The sequence below is a fragment of the Halichoerus grypus genome, chromosome 9 (genome assembly GCF_964656455.1).
Source record: "Halichoerus grypus chromosome 9, mHalGry1.hap1.1, whole genome shotgun sequence".
Taxonomy (NCBI): Eukaryota; Metazoa; Chordata; class Mammalia; order Carnivora; family Phocidae; genus Halichoerus; species Halichoerus grypus.
This window is the reverse complement of record NC_135720.1, coordinates 61,870,565-61,888,794: the sequence shown is the minus strand read 5'-3', so window position 1 is coordinate 61,888,794 and position 18,230 is coordinate 61,870,565. Positions and strand designations below refer to the sequence as shown.

The 18,230-nt window shown below is 36.7% G+C and overlaps 1 protein-coding gene across 3 annotated transcripts in view; it reads right to left on the bottom strand.

Moving 5' to 3' along the window:
- Positions 1-18,230, bottom strand: part of MMS22L (MMS22 like, DNA repair protein) — a 131,516-nt gene that overhangs the window by 87,288 nt on the left and 25,998 nt on the right. For 2 of the 3 annotated variants that reach the window (XM_036101480.2, XM_036101478.2), the window contains 2 exons: positions 12,929-12,991; positions 1,566-1,685 (listed from right to left, as the gene is read on the bottom strand). In XM_036101480.2, the coding sequence (XP_035957373.2) occupies positions 1,566-1,685; positions 12,929-12,991 (183 nt within the window). The remainder of the gene's footprint in view (positions 1-1,565; positions 1,686-12,928; positions 12,992-18,230) is intronic. The other variant, XM_078054971.1, reaches the window with a different exon arrangement.

Sequence of the window (18,230 nt, the reverse complement as noted above, 5' to 3'; positions counted from 1 at the left end):
GGGTGTGTTGCCAACCTGATCTATTCATTTGAGTGATCCCCACCAGACTTTCACTAAACAGTTTTAGCAGCCACTGATGATCACTGCCCAGATACCTTACTTCATCAGGTGTACAAATAGTAATTTTCTAATTCTATCATTACTTCTCAATTAGCTCCTTAGAAATTTGGTTACTCTAAAATATAGTTTATATTTTCCCTTATTTACAGTTTTCAGAATGATGAGGGTTTTTTTTCCAGAATAATGAGGGTTTTTTTTTTTTTTCAGAATAGTAACTTTTCTAAAGGCATCATACACTTAAGGATTTAAATGTATTTTGTAAGTTTTAATCCACAGCAGTCATTATTCTTTCTTATGCTCAAAATCTACCCAGCATCAGGGCAACAGGAGCTCCTTCAATTTGGCTCCTGTGTCATTTTGACAGGACTCCATCTTACTTTGATATTCCCTGCTTTCAAATACAACAAGACACTAGAGACTCATATTATACATGTTACCTCAGAACTAGAATGGGTCATTTCTCCAATCAGCCTGAAATTATGCTTCAAAGAAAAGTATTTTTCTCATTTTTCATAAGCTCCATTATGTATAAACTAGTAATTTACTTATAAATCTCCCATTTCCATTTTCTATCTTGACTGAGGGGTTCACTATTTACCCAGAAACCCAAACATTCCAAATCTTCTCTCCCCACACATAAAAGGTAACTAAATCCTATAAATCTACCTTTAAAATTTTTATTTTCCTAACTTATCCTCTCCTTTCTAAACCCTATTTTACTCACCACATTATTAGCATGTATTTTTACATTGGACTACTAATTGGCACCCAATTCATTTATACCATTTTCAGAAAAAAACCTTCTCACACACATATCTAAAATGTCACGTCCTTGGTATCCTATGTCTCCAGAATAAATCATAACTCAACATGCACATAATCTAGCCACTGACTACCTTGTCTACCTACTTTCCCTATCTGCTGTCTCTCTCCACAGTTATCTCAAACCTATCATTCAGAACTATTTATTTAACACGGTAGGAAAAGGTCATGTTTTTATGTGTTCATACATTTGTTCATAATATTCCTTTTGCCTGAATGCTCTTTTCTTCTGTACTTGTAAACTCCATGCATTCCTCAGTTAAAAAATTACAACGTCTTAAAGTCTTCCACAAGTCTATACACTGGGTCAGATACTCTGTCCTTTGGCATTCCACAGTACTGTAACTTTTCCCCCCACAATGTATGTGTATCTGCCCACTAGCCGATAAGCAACTCAAATGCCAAGACTATGTCTCATTCGGGATAGTATTAACTGTTCAATGTGTTGCAAGTAATCAGTAATTGTTAGAAAATATGAATAAATGAGGATTAAAAAAATATCTTTCTGGTACAATTTTGGCTACTTTGCTTACTCTCCCTCTTAAGAGAAAAGGGACGCAAATGCTCATTCCCTTATGTCAATGCTCTATAGATAACTATTCTTAATTAAACCATAAAAACATTCCTCACATATGTACAGATTCTTCAAATTCCTGGAACAAATTCATATTCTATTTACTTACCAGGTTCTTACTATAATATTCCCATAGAATGGTGACTATTGCAATGTTTGGCTCCCAGAAATCACAAAGTGTCAAACAACAGTGAAGATGCATTCGTAATTGTTCTTCTAGTATACCATCCTAAAAAATAAACTGAAATTGTGGGAAAGTAAATGGGCTCTGGAAACATGAGTATTATTACTTGATATTGCACTGGATAACCTGCTTCTAAAAGACAATGAATATGTATCACCAAATCATACCCACTCTCATCTTCAGACCAGAAGTTCTAAATCAGCATGAGGTATACTTCTAAAAATTTGCTTTAGAGACTACTCACATACTCAGATAATAGGAATTACATAACTCAACATGACTTTTAACACAATTACTTAAAGGTTACAATAGGTGTGGGGTGCCTGGCTGGCCTAGTCAGAAAAGCATGCAACTCTTTATCTCGGGGTCATAAGTTTGAGCCCTGTGTCAGGTGTAGAGATTACTTAAAAAAAAAAAAAAAAAACACTTAAAAAAATTACATAATTGTTTCATAACTGAATGGTGTAGGAAACCCAGAGAATGTAAAAGAAACCCAAATTAGAATGAAGTAGCAAAAATGAACTAATAATTAAAATGTACACAAATCCAGAGGACTTGGTCATCCTTAAGCACTAGGTCAAATTCTTTGTAGGAATAGGAGAGACTCAGATTAGCAGAGTACATGCATTTTAACCTCTTAAGAAATGGCAATAGGAGTAAGAAGTGAAAAAAATGCAGTCAGTAATCAAACTTCTATGATGAAATAATCATGCATGTTTGTTTAAAAGTCGCACCACCGAAGGGCACCTGGGTGGCTCAGTCGTTAAGCGTCTGCCTTCGGCTCAGGTCATGATCCCAGGGTCCTGGGATCGAGCCCCGCATCGGGCTCCCTGCTCCGCGGGAAGCCTGCTTCTCCCTCTCCCACTCCCCCTGCTTGTGTTCCCTCTCTCGCTGTGTCTCTCTCTGTCAAATAAATAAAATCTTTAAAAAAAAAAAAAAAAAAAAAAAAAGAAAAAAATGCAGTCAGTAATCAAACTTCTATGATGAAATAATCATGCATGTTTGTTTAAAAGTCGCACCACCGAAGGGCACCTGGGTGGCTCAGTCGTTAGGCGTCTGTCTTCGGCTCAGGTCATGGTCCCGGGGTCCTGGGATCGAGCCCAGCATCGGGCTCCTTGCTCAGCGGGAAGCCTGTTTCTCCCTCTCCCGCTCCCCCTGCTTGTGTTCCCTCTCTTGCTGTGTCTCTCTCTCTGACAAATAAATAAATAAAATCTTAAAAAAAATAAATAAAAGTCGCACCACTGAATTACTCAACAATTACTTATTTAAAGCTTACTATATGTGCTATGGTGAGCACTGTGAATTGTGCAAGACTGCCGAATCACAGATCTGTACCTCTGAAACAAATAATGCAATATATGTTAAGAAAAAAAAAAAAGAAGATAGCAGGAGGGGAAGAATGAAGGGGGGGAAATCAGAAGGGGAGACGAACCATGAGAGACGATGGACTCTGAAAAACAAACTGAGGGTTCTAGAGGGGAGGGGGGTGGGAGGATGGATTAGCCCGGTGATGGGTATTAAAGAGGGCACGTACTGCATGGAGCACTGGGTGTTATATGCAAACAATGAATCATGGAACACTACATCTAAAACTAATGATATAATGTATGGTGATTAACATAACAATAAAAAATTTAAAAAAAAAATAAAGCTTACTATATAAACCAGGCACTATTCTAAGGTATTAGGCATAGAGAAAAGGATAAGTCAGACATGGTACAAGCACTAACAGAAGTTACACTTTGGAGGAGAACGGGAAAAGAGGACACTGAAACAAACAAGATAAATGTAAACAGTTGTGACTGCTGTGCAAAGCAAAGCAAAGCAGGGTAATCTGGCAGATAGTGGTAGAGGATGTGGATTATTAGTATATCAGAAGCTATGAATGAAAAGACCTTTTTGAGGGTTGGCTGATAAAATGAAAAAGAGCCAACCATTAAAGGCCTGAACAAAAGCACTCATGGCAGAGAAAACACATGGAAATTAGCAGTAAGCTTGGTATTACAGGATTAAGTCAGAGATATCCATGGACCATGTTTCCTTTGGGCTTTGGTAGTCTTGATAGGAAGTATGGGTTTTATTTTACATATGCTGGGAAACCACTAGAAGACTGTAAGCACAGGAGTAACGTGATTGTTTCAAAAATACTGCTCTTGATCATGCATGGAGAATGAATTCACTAAGAATAGAAGCAGGAAGACTGGTTAGAAAGTAAATAGTGAGACTTGCAATATAACAGAAAAACAGACTGTGAGTTCAAATACAAAGCAGACACGCTGGGAGATCTGAAGGTGCGTGGTTATATAGTAAGCTTTAAATAAGTGTTGAATGACTGGGGTTGAGTGGTGTGTCACTTTTTAACAAACATGCATGGTTATTCCATCACAGAAAATTGAAGTGTCTACTTTTTTTACTTCTACTTCTGTCTCCTCCTGCCACCTCAAAGTTTAGAAGACAGTTATGTGAAACTGTAAGACTAAGATAAGCACACAACTTTAAAGATATATTTAGAAACAGAGGCAATGGGATTTTTTTGATGAGTTATATGAAGGTATGAAGGTAAGAGAGCAATTAACAATTACGGAGAACTCCCAGGTTTTGGCTTAAGAAAATGAGTTGATGGTACCATTTCTTGAGATGGCAAAGGCTAGGGGAGGAACAGATGGGAGAGTGCACAAGGGCAACCAAGTGGAGATATTATGTAGATAATGTGATATATAGGCCTAGAGCTCAAGGGAAAAACCAGAGCTGTTGATAGTTATTCAGATGTTACTTTCATACTGATGGTTTTTAGAGCTAAGAGGCTAGATAAGATCAACCAAGGAAGGAGTATACATGGAAATGAGTAAAGGATCCAGAACTGTGAGCCTTTTGCTATTCCAACATTTAGGTATTGAAAGGAGAGGAATTATCAGCCAATGAAGTAGGAAGGGAACCAGATATCATGGAAACCAAAAGAAATATTTTGGAAAAGGGAAGTAGTCAACAGGGTTGAATGCTGAGAGGTTAAAATGAGAAGAAGAAAGAATTTTTGGATTTGACAACACAGAAGTTACTGATGGCCTTGACAAGAGTAGTTTCAGGGATGGCACAGACAGAAGCTTAACTATGGCAGGCCGAGGGCGCCTGGGTGGCTCAGTTGGTTAAGCGACTGCCTTCGGCTCAGGTCATGATCCTGGAGTCCCTGGATCGAGTCCCGCATCGGGCTCCCTGCTCGGCAGGGAGCCTGCTTCTCCCTATGACCCTCACCCCTCTCATGTGCTCTCTCTCTCTCTCTCATTCTGTCTCAAATAAATAAATAAAATCTTTAAAAAAAAAAAAAAAAAAAAAAACTATGGCAGGCCGAGGATATAATATAGGAGGTGAGGAAATAGAGATATTTAAGTTAAGATATATAAAGTCCTTGAATAGTTAAGAAGAGACAAGATCCAGTACACAGGGAAAGGAATTAGCTTTTGATAGAAATAGTAACACTTTGAATAAGACAGAAGAACAAATTGAGAGGTAGAGTACAAAGCGGACGTGTTGGGAGATTTGAAGGTACAAAAAGGTGTTCTCAAATGACTGGTTCTATTTACTCAATGATTTAAAAGGTAAGATTCTTAGCTAAGTTAATTGGGGCAAAGCATGCATTGAATTGTGTGTTAAAAAGAAATTCTCAAATAAGTAATTTTGGAGAGTCGAAAAGCAAAGACTCTAGAGCTGACTGCCATTTGAGATCTATGATCAAGAATTTAGAGTCAGAGCAGTCCATAAGAAAGATCATTTGACTTTCTCTAGCAATATTCAGCTGGGGAGGGAGGTTGGCAGGGGTGTAGGAAAGGACTAGGTTTTGCCAAGTTAAAACAGCTGAGGACTATGGAATTAAAGGTGTTTGTGATGGAACGACTATATTAAGGGGATGTATAATCTAAATCGTTTAAGGAGTAAAGTTTGGACATGGAAGAAGACAGAAAATGGAAAAAAATCAATAGTGACAGGCAAAATGAAAATGAAAAGAAAAATGAAAAAATGTAAAGCATAACTATGGAAAGTGGGTGAGATAAAGTCAGAGAAAATCTGATTAGATGTGAGGATATTAAGAAACTTAGAGGACAGGGTGATACACACAATAACGTTGGGGTCACTAATAAAAGTAATTCTTTGAAAGAGTGAACCAAACATGAGATTTTTTTTTTTGATAAGGCATTAACTCGTCTAATTATTCTCCTCTCACAACTCTTTTAATTATTAATCCTTTAGAATATATTCAGGCTTCAAGTCCTCAAGGAAACTTATTAAATTCCACACTGACAGTGACCTTCTTTTACGCTCCTTGGCATCCTATGCACACCTATATCACAGCACTTACCTTGTTAAATTTAGTGTTTATCGGCTTTCAAGTGTCTATAAGCTCTCTGAGAATTAGGATAATTCTCGAGGGTCTAGCACACTGCCCGGTTTGCCAAAGAAACTCCACAAATATTTCATGAATTAAATTGAGATCTAGGTTCGGGTGCCTCTTTTTACCAAGTAGCTGTATGGCTTAGGGAAAGATACTTAGCTTCTCTAATAGACAAGTAAACTCATTTAACCAAAGAAGAGAAGTTTCTGTCCATCGCTAACATTCTTTGATTTTATTATGAAAATATTAAACAAGACCCAGGCTCATTCCTGTGGCACACTACTCATAAATTAAAGCATGCTAATTTTATTATACTTTAAGATTAAAAAGTAGGTTATATTTTTAAAGTGGGTTCATTTTGAAGAGTTTGTTTTGTTTTACTGGGTATCTGAAACTCATTTCACATGCAATGTAAAACCCACAAAAAGATATTTAAATCATAAAATATACGAGGTTTGGGAAAAACAATTGTCAGGCATTATGTGACATTTTACATATGTTAGTTCATGTAGGTCTCATACCATCTCAGTTTCATTACCTTCATTTCACAGAAAAGAAGGTTGGGGTTCAGAAGTTACAAATAGCTTATGCACATCCACTTGGGAAGGAGCTAGGATTTATGATTCCAAAGCCTATTATACATACCATTCTATGCCCCTTTCCAAAAACAGAAAGGAAAAGAAATGAACATTTAATGCACACCAGATTTGATCAAGATTGCTTTTAGTGACCACCAAGATTTGAAGCAAAGTTTGTGAGGCTGGAGCCCATGTTCTTTACACTGTGCCCAATCAGGAAGAAATTAAATATCATATCCTGGGGGATTTTTTTATTTTTTTAAAGGACAGGAGATAAATTTTCCTTCCTTTTCCTGATAGTGGCTACAGATTACAATGAAAAGCAATGGCTTAGAAAATACCATTTTCTCCACAGTTCTGGCAGGATAGGTGTGACTTAAAAAGTAAGTCTGTTTAGCCCTTAATTAATTACAGATAGTATTTATTATAAAATACATTTTCATGTTCTGTATATTCAACGATTGCTTTGTTTTGAACCATTTTCCCTTAATTTTTTCTTAAAAATTTCTAAAAATGTGTGTCTGTGCACATCAGTTGAATAAGGAGAGAAAGAATTTGGCCATCTTCAAGTCCAGATACTCAGAGATAGGAATACAAAATAGTCAGGAGTAGAGGAGCAAACAGACATCTTAGCTCAAATTCATAATGAGAAAAAAGAGCTGAAATACAGTGAGGAAGAGTACTGGAGAATGCTTGAGGATATTTTCCTACCGTACATTTTCCCAACACACACTTACTGGAGAGAAAAAAAAAAACACAAAAAACAAATAAACAAACAAAAATATGGAAAAATTGAGATGCTTTCCACAAGTATCACCAAAACAGGTCTAGAAACCAAAATGGATTATTAATTAAACACATAGCATCAAAGAAGACTTAAAATAGAAATAATGAAAAAAATAGTTTTTATTAAGAATCCTACAGTGGCACCTGGATGGCTCAGTCAAGTGCCAACTCTTGATTTTGGCTCATGTCATGATCTCAGGGTTCTGGGATCAAGCCCTGCGTCTGGCTCCATGCCCAGCATGGAGCTTAAGATTCTCTCTCTCCCTCTTTCCCTCTCCATCCTGCCCCTCTGGGAAAAAAAAAAAATTTTTCTACAAAGTCAAATGCATTGAGAGGGCACACTATGAATAAAGCACATATGAAGACTCAAATCCCAGCTTTGCCACTTCTCAGTTATCTATATGAACCTGGACAAACTCCTTAACCTGGCCAAGGCCCTCGTTTCTTAATGTATAAAATGGAACTTCACAAGATTGTCATAAACATTAAATGCAAGAATGTACATTAAGTGCTAAGTACAGTGCTTGCATAGGGATAGCTATCACTTTGTTGTCCACAAGAGAGATGTATTTTTTTAGGCCCAATGTTGACTCTTTTGATGATCATATAATGAATGTAACAGGTTCTCAGTATCGTACCCTAAGCTGATATATTTCAATTTTGTGAGTGTTAAGGTCAAACTCTACCTAAACCGAGAGGTTTGAATGACTACATCTAAATCCGTGCCCTCTGATTAAAGATTTTTTAATAAACCAGAAGGCCTATGGGCCCCTCTTTTCTACACAGCCTTAAACCTGCCTGCCTCAATCCCAGAGGCTATGCTCCTCAGCTTTTGCATTTTTCACAAGATCCTGTGGGCTCTCTGTGTCTCATCTCAGCTGTGTGAGTGTGCATAGACTATTTAATGAGAAAGCTACCCCAGAACATTCCATAGTGCCTGCTCCTGATCTCTGCTTTAGTCCTTTTTAATTTTAAATTTTTTTACAGATTTTATTTATTTGAGAGAGAGGAGAAAGAGAGAGCACAAGTAGGGGGAGGGACAGAGGGAGAAGCAGACTCCCTGTTAAGTGGGGAGCTCAACGTGGAGCTCCATCCTAGGACCCTCTGATCATGACCTGAGCCGAAGGCAGATGCATAACCGACTGAGCCACCCAGGTGCCCCACTTTTTAAAGAATGCCTTCCTATCTTTATTTTGAAAGATCAAATTTAGGCATATTAAATTCAAGTATATTCCATACATGAAATTCTTTTATTGAACTAAAAATGGAAACATTTACTCTTTTATGGCTAACATACACACGAAAGGATGCTCAACATCACTAATCATCCGGGAAATGCAAATCAAAACCATATTGAGATATCCCCTCACACCTGTCAGAAGGGCTAAAATCAAAAACACTAAAGAAACAAGCACTGACGAGAATGTGGAGAAAAAGGAACCCTCTTTCCACTGTTGATGGGAATGCAAACTGGTGCAGCCACTCTGCAAAACAGTATGGAGCTTCCTCAAAAAGTTAAAAAAAGAATTACCATTTGATCTAGTAATCATACTACTGGGTATTTACCCAAAGAATACAAAAATACTAATTTGAAAGGATATATGCAGCCCTATGTTTATAGCAGCATTACTTACAATAGCTAAATTATGGAAGCAGCCCAAGTGTCCATCGATAGATGAATGGATAAAGAATGGTATATATATATGTGTATATATATATGTGTGTGTATACACACACACACACACACACACACACACAATGGAATATTACTCAGCCATAAAAAAAAAAAAAGAATGAAATCTTGCCATTTGCAAAAACATGGATGGAGCTGGAGAGTATAATGCTAAGCAAAATAAGCCCGTCAGAGAGAGGCAAATATCGTATCATTTCACTTATATATGAAATTTAAGAAACAAAACAAACAAGGGGGAAAAAGACAAAACCAAAAAAACACTTTTAATTATAGAGAAAAAACATGGTTACCAGAGGGGAGGTGGGCGGGGGAATGATGGAATAGGTGTAGGGGATCAAGAGTACACTTATTGTGATGAGTACTGAGTAATATATGGAATTGTTGAATCACTATATTGTATACCTAAAACGAATATAACGCTCTTTTAACTATACTGGGATCAAAAACAAATACTTTTAGCTTATTTTATTAAAATAGCAATTTAATAATTGGTGGTTCATTTCTTTACGCATAACAAACCTACCTAGAAGAAATCATCAGAAGAATAAAATTTATTTGCAAGCTAAATAATGACTGTCAGTCTGCTTGATTGGACTTATTTTTAGGACTGGATAAAGTAAATTGAACTTCGGGGCACCTGGGTACTCAGTCATTAAGTGTCTGCCTTTGGCTCAGGTCACGATCCCAGGGTCCTGGGATCAAGCCCCGCATCAGGCTCCCTGCTCGGTGGGAAGCCTGCTTCTCCCTCTCCCACTCCCCCTGCTTGTGTTCCCTCTCTTGCTGTGTCTCTTTCCGTCAAATTAATAAAATCTTAAAAAAAAAAAGTAAATTGAACTTCAATATCCCAGTCAAGATCCGTCTGTCCAAGAAACACAATGATTCTGAATTAGTAATTAGAAGATTACTGTCCCAGGTGTGCCTGGGTGGCTCAGTCAGTTGAACATCTGACTTGGTTCAACTCAGGTCATGATCTCAGGGTTGTGAGATGGTCCTGCACTGGATTCCATGCTCAGCAGGGAGTCTGCTTGAGATTCTCTCCCTCTCCTCTGCCCCTCCCCCTGCTCTCTCTCTTCCCCCTAAATAAATAAAGTCTTAAAAAAAAAAAAAAGGTTACAGTGCCACATCATTCAAATCTAATCACATTCTAAGTTGTTTTTAGCCTTGGACTCCTCAGACTCCTTGGCAAATGAAAATAATTTTTAAAGAATATTACACTTGTTTAGGATTTCTTTTTATACCCACCCATAGCCTTTAGTAGGAAATTGTTTCTGTGATGTCAGAAAATGAGGCTTTAAAAAGCAGGTAGTATAAAAGGAAATATCTCCCTTTTCATATGAAAACAATAATGCTGTTTTAAAGGTAGAACAATACTGTCAGCATACACAAATATTAAATAGTACTGCCTCTAAAAAACTGTTTTTAAGGTAAGAACTATTCAATCATACCTAGAGAAGCAAAATTAAACAATATATGTTCTTTTTACTAACAAAGTACAATGTCTGTTTCTAGAAAATCCTTCCTGGCTAGAAAAAGATTTGGAACATTATTTGCTTAATTAAAATTACAGTGGCATGCCTACCAATTATATTTGACGACTGCTCTATATGTGGAATGTATGTTTTTTAAATACTGCAAATGGATTCTTTCACTGTTGGAGATAAAGTCAAAGCACATGAGCATGGTCAGATTTTAATTTACCTCAATGGGGGAAAACAGATATAATCAAACTGATGGCTCTATTCAAACATATTACTTATTCTTTATGACCACCTACTGCACCCACAAAATTGATTTCAAGAACTCCAGCAAGTAGTACTATACTACTTATAAAATCTAATTTGATACAATCAAGGCATGACAAAATTGAAAGATCACTAGAGAAAATGGACTACTTCTTTCTAAATATTATAATGACTTCTCTCACAGGAAAATGATTTTGACTTTACACTACGTCTAAATTCCCAGAGAAAGTTTCTTGGATTAGCTATACTCTCTCTACTTCTAAGCTGACTGGCTTCTCAGTTTGCTCAGGACTTTTCTGGTTGTAGCACTGAAAGTCCCACATTCTGGGAAACCACAAGCCAGGAAAATTCTGATGGTCATACTACCTACTTCCAAGAATTACTTATTTATCCTCAAAACAGGTTTAGCTAACACCATTAAAATACTAGTTATATTGTAAACATATATAATGCAGTATCAGAATAACTTTTATCACATTATGAGTAAGACATTCCCAAGTTTTTTTTTTTCAAGTAAATGAGTTAACTTCATTTAACATCAAAATTAGAGTGAGTCATAAATCCAAAGAAAAAAAGAATTAATTTTCAAGCAACTAAAAGGGTTGAAGGAGGGTTTTCAATCTCTTGGTCAAAGAGCAAACTTTTCTATGGAAGAGATATGATGATAAATTCTTTCTCCTGTTTGTCCCAGACCATTATGAATATATGGGTACTATCCATATGAACCTTTAGAGCCTCCTAAGAAATATTCTGTAATTTAAAACCTACCTGAACAAAACCATAAATTCATACACTGTTAAAGCCTAAAGGAAGTATAACTAAGAGGTTTTTAAGCTATGTTATGTTAAGGCATTGAGATTGGATTAATAGCTAATCCAAAGAACACTAAACACTTTTTAGTGATTCCCTACATTCTTAAAGAAAAAAAAATATATATGTAAGAGACTTCCTGAATTACTAAATCAATATGTTCTCAAAAAGAATGAAGGAAAAAACCAATTAAAATGACACAGAAAAAAACAAAAATAAAAAATTTTACAATGGTTGAGATAGTCTTTTGTTTTTCATACAAGTTATATGTGCACAAATCTTTGGAATTCTACCCTAGAATCTTTACTGAATTAGAAGATTCATATTATAAACTAAATGTACTTACTTATTATATGCTTCACCTAAAGAAATTAAGTTAATATAGATAACAGGGAAAAGACAATTTCAGTCTATTTAAATGAGTTTTAAAGATATGGCTACAAAATAAATGAGTATGTGTGTGTTTGTATGTACAAATGGGTATGTATGTACGTATGTATATGTGATATATATGTATCAATCTTGTACTATCATATTTCTTGTTTATTCCTCTACAGGTTTTTAACAATCTTTATTTCCTAACAGAAAAGTAATCTACTTCCCAAATTTAATAATATTCTTTACTAAAATTTCCCCTTAAATTCTTACATAAATAACTTCTATTACAAAACTTTACAGGACTACAATACAGTATGTTTAAAGATGTGATGAAGAGCACATTTAAAACTATTTTAAAAGGAGGTCAGATCTGACCTCTGGGCCATGAAGCACTACATTAACAGCTCTGCAGAAAGAAAAATGATAACGTATGAAATGAGGGCTCAGAAACTAGGACCTTATCAGTTAGAGTATGATTCGAGCCTGTAAGACAAATTGCTCAGCAAGGCAAGTCACCTTCCTGCTGTGATGAGGATATAGCTGAATTTCCAATGCTACTATCTCCCTCATCATGTCTCCTAGACTTGATACCATACAGTCAAGGAATGGCTTATAGTTTTGAAACACCTACTACTTATTCTGAATACATTTTGTCAAAGTCACCAACTAGGATAATTTTATTTGTCCTTCAACTGGCAACTCAGTGTTTAAAATAAAAATCTTCAAAGGATAGTCACTCATAGCAATGATCTCATGCTGACCCTTCATTAACAAAGAATGAGGATTCTACCTCAGGTTTTTAATAAGTAAACGAAGTTTGTTATTTAAATCATTTTAAGAGTTTGCTTGGTTCTTATAAAATCTGGAACGTTAAAAATTTAATAAAGCCCACAAATTGTGTCACTTTAAAAGCATACCTGAACATTGAGGGACTTTTTAAGCAGTTCTTGTACAAAATTCCAATTTGATTCCATTTGTCTCTAGAAAGGGAGAATATTGCACCAAAATTATTGCTCTTAATTATGCATTCAAATTATAGTACAGCAAGCTAGGAAGTACAAACATCTTCTCTATCATCAGACATCATTACAATTTCTTGAATGTCTAAAATTACTTGGACGAAGAGTTATGTGACAGACTTGGTAGAAAAAAAGCTTATAACTATTCCAATCCAATATAAACCTTATCAGGAGTTGTTTTATTAAACAATGGGATTTCTATAAAATTATAAATGTTTTAACAAATATTTAATTTTTGCTGTCATATATAATCTAACAGGAAAAACCACAAAAAAACTTCATGTAGTTTGTGGAGTTTTTATGCCTTGAGTGTTTTTCCTTATTCGGTACTTACCAGAGATTTTTTTCATTTTATGCATAATAATGTCAAGAGAGTCTACTCTAGTAAACAAGTAACTAAAAATTTTACACAGAAAATTAAAAAAATATATACACAGTGCTATCTCATTTAATCAATGGTCACTTATCTGGCAACCCCAACTATCTGGAAAACTCCTCACAATAAGGAAGAAAGCTGAAAACAACTTTCAGAAAGCTAAAATACTTCACAAAAGCTAGGCACTAAAAACGACTTCACCTTCCCACAGGAAAGCCTGGAGGACTTTCTCATAGGATACACAGTTCACTTGATACTCAGTTCTTAAAGCTTTGGATATATGTGCATATTGGTCAAAACCAGAAGCAAAGAAAATGCCTCCGAGAGGAAGCAAGGAACAACTAGTTTCTGACAGAGAGTGAAAAAGGTACAAAAGGTAAGACCTCAAAAGGCAAAGCCAGAGGCCTTAAAAAATAGAAGCAAAGAGCCTTTGCATATCCTACCATCCCTATTGTTGTTCAGAAGGATGAACCCAAATGACCAATAAAGGATTAAAGCATGTTCAATATTCTTGATTTTAAATGGCTGGATAATGTTCATGTAAGATGCTAACTACATAAAATCACTAAATAAACATTTCCTTAATAAAGGTACTCAGTGACTGGTAGCCACTCTCTAAAAATGGCCCCAAATGACCCCTGTCTTCCAGTATTCACACATTTATTTAACTCTTCATCACCCCCACCCCACCCCACCCCACACTGTACCAGAGTTGGTCTGTCACCAACAGAATATCAACACTAATAGGAGTGATAGTATGTCACTTCCAAGATTAGGTTAGAAGACACTGAAGCTTCCATCTTAATGAAAATCTCTCTCTTGTTGACTCCGTCAGGGAAAAACCATAATGTGAACAGGCCTGCAGAGGCCTATGTGATCAGTAGTAACCGAAGTCTCCTGACAACATGAGAAAGACTGGCAGTGAATCCCCCAGCTCCAGTCAAGTCTTCAGAGCCTGAAGCACCTGCTGATGGCTAACCACAACCTCATGAGGGATCCTGGGCCAGAACCATCCAGCTAAGCTCCTCCTGTATACCTGACACTCAGGAACTGTGTGAGATAATCAATGTTTATTGTTTTAAGCTGCCAAGTTTTGTTACACAGCAATAGATAACTCACACAATGACTTGGTTATTTTTAGCAGAAGAATTTTTGACTTTTTAAAATACATTTATGTAAGTAAAGTGAAAGCAAAACATTTATGAGAGAATGTGTAGTAAAGCATTTGGCTTTGCCCAAAGAGAGTCTGGCCTTTACTGAAGCCAAGGATTCAGGTAAGTAATCTCTAGGCCCTTGGAATGTTATACCTGATAAGGAGTATCTTTGTTTGCCTGGGGGCCTAGAGTTCTACTGGATAGTCTAATAGTATAGTTGAAGGTGGAGGCTGGCCATGCCCAAAACCCAACAATGTGACTTACACTAAGGGCTATGGAGACCTGGACGGTTGATTTGAAGACTGAGATCAACCATGCAGGCAATCAATCCATCATGCCTATGCAATGGAGCTCCAATAAAAACTGAACACTGCAGTTTAGGCAAGCTTTCCTGGTTGCAAATACTCCCCACATACTGTCACACACTGATGCCAGAAGACTAACGCATCTTGACTACATGGGGAGAAAACAAAAGGAGCTCCACATCTGGTACTTCTCCTGGACTCTGCACTATATACTTTTCCTTAGCTAATCTTAATTTTCATCCTTTCCCTGTAATAAACCATAACCCTGAGTATAAGAGTTTTCAGTGAGTTCTGTGAGTCTAAGTAAATTATATGGTTTTGGGAATTCTTGGGCTTGCAATTGGTGTCAGAAATGAGAGCAGCCTTGAGATTGTGCCCTAAAACTTGGTAATTAGCCCTAAAACACTTCCAAAAGGAGACCATTTTAGGGGCACCTGGGTGGTTCAGTCACTCGAGTATCCAACTCTTGATTTTGGCTCAGGTCATATCAAGGTTGTGGGATCCAGCCCTGCACTGGACTCTGCGCTTGGCGGAAGTCGGCTTAAGATTCTCTTCCTTTGCCCCTCCCCGCACTCGCACGGGCCCAGGGCCCACGCATTCTCACGTGCTCTCTCTCTAAATCAATAAATCTTAAAAAAAAAAAAGACCATTTTGTCCCATAATACTATATGTACACTGTGTTAATAATGTCTTTACATTATTACTTCCTCAAAAGAAAATTTTTCCATTTTACAGATAACACAATTAAGTCTCAGAGAGGTCATGTATATACAAGTCAGAGCAAGGATTTTGCTCCAAAGCCAGTATTCCTTCCATTTTCCAACAAGCCTTCCCTCAGCTTTGAGTAATTCACTTTTATATTGCTCTTTACTAAGAAAACATCACCACTAGTCCCAAATAAGCAGGAATATGACAGGATTGGTGTATTTAGCTTTATAATTTGATAGTGTTAATGAGTATATTTTAATTTCTGTTCTATCAAGGCATTTTGAATCACATGAATCATAGAGAAGTAACATAATTCTTGTCCAAGGAATTTCAACTCTGTGGATCAATACTGTGGCTATAATCTAAAACAAAAATAAACCATCATTCAGATTAAAGAATGGCAACTAAATCATGCCCAAATCAAGTCTGAGTAAGAGACTATGTATCAAAGGATATTTTTTTCCCCACAGCAAAATTGAACCTCGAGCATCTACATTTTTTTTCTACATACTAAGTTATACATAATTCCTCTGATAGAAAGGAAATAGGAAGTCATCAATTTTGGGCTATGTTTTATATTTCTTATCCCACCATCAAAGCTAAGACACCCACTTAAGCATCAGGATAGTGGTGTCTCCATCACAAATATAAAGTAGATCCCGTATACTCCACTTCCAGCAGACTAGGTAACCTAATACAACTTTCACTTTAAGGTTATATTTCAGACCTTTTATCTAGTCACCATTTCAGATGTTTCAAAGACGAGCAACAGCTGGCCTGACTGATTGCACTATGTTCTGAGCAGGGAAAATACTGTTAAACTGATCCTTGCAATGCCCAAAAATATCTTTTCTCTTTAAAGGATATTTGCTTTTAAAGTAGATGACAGGGATTGTGAGAGGATAACACACTCTTATCTAGGTTGAAAGAAAAGCATTAAATAGAAATACATGAAAATCTAAAGCCTCTGGCATGAGAAATGAGATACCAAATTTTCCTTATAAGCCTATATTAAGCAATTGGCAAGTTTCGTGATTTAAATATACATATAGCCAAAGTTCAATTCACACAAAACTTTTAAAATAAAATTAAAAAATTAAGCATATCTGAAACATATTTAAAATGTAAAGATTTCATGCTAACTCTCAGGGCAAAGCAGTTCACATTTATTTATTTATTTTTTTTTTTAAGGTTTTTTTTTTTAATTTATTTGAGAGAGAGAGAGAGAATGTACGAGAGGGGGGAGGGTCAGAGGAAGAAGCAGACTCCCCACCGAGCAGGGAGCCCGATGCGGGACTCGATCCTGGGACTCCAAGATCATGACCTGAGCCGAAGGCAGTCGCTTAACTGACTGAGCCACCCAGGCGCCCCAGCAGTTCACATTTAAAAACTGAAACATCTCTGGTTTTTACAACACTAGAGATATTCTCCACTGAAGAATGTAGGCCTAACCATTATCACTTCCTATCATCCTCTCACACCAGATTACTTGCTAGTGAAATAAAGTATGCTTAATACATGGCCATTTTCTTTTTTTTAAAGATTATTTATTTATTTATTTGACAGAGAGAGAGAGAGAGAGAGTGCGCGCACAAGCAGGGGCAGTGGCGGGGGTGGGGGGGGGGGAAGCAGGCTTCCAGCTGAGCAAGGAGCCCGACGTGGGGCTCGATAACAGGACCCTGGGATCATGACCTGAGCCGAAGGCTGACGCTTATGGGACTGAGCCACCCATATGCCCCTGCATGGCCATTTTCTATATGGCAGTTGGCTATGATACTATATCATAAGGAGAAAAATTAATTCAGATAATTTTCAAAAGTCTGATCTAAATATATCCCAGACCCAAATTAACATCCTATATAATCTCTCTGAAAGGATGAGTCAATATGCCTTTACATTTCATAGATTAGAATGATTATATGACTTTAAGAACCAAATTGACACACTTCTGAGAGTAAAAGGGAAAACTAACCAGATACGATAAGGGGATCATAGGCATAATTGGGACTATCCATGGCAAACTGGTACACATCGTTACCCTACCAAAGGCCTATTCATAAAAGGCAGTCTTTAGGAGGACCTTAATATCAAGTTTATCTAAGTGATAAAAACAGGCTGATATTTAAGTACTGTGTACCTCAGTTTTGTTACCCATAAAATGGACATATTACCCTCTCATCTGCTTCACAATACTTCACTGAGATAAAAACTGACTGTGAGATATTAAACACTTTGCAAATGCAATATGCTGAAGGTATCACCCCTAATGAAAACTAGTAACAACTAGAGAGCTTGCATTTTTCTTTAAAAGCTATTATAGAGTCCAGAAACATTTGAAACTCTGAGGACTCATGAATACAGGCAAAGTCTATTTTACATATACACATATACATATCTATTATACATCTTTATTATTTTTATCATATGAAAGGTTCTTTTTCAAATATCATAGCTTTTTCCTCCTAAAACCTCCTACATAATTTAAAGAATTAAGTTTTTTTTTTTTTTAAGATTTTATTTATTTGACAGAGAGAGAGACACAGTGAGAGGGGGAACACAAGCAGGGGGAGTGGGAGAGGGAGAAGCAGGCTCCCAGCTGAGCAGGGAGCCTGACGCGGGGCTTGATCCCAGGACCCTGGGATCATGACCCGAGCCGA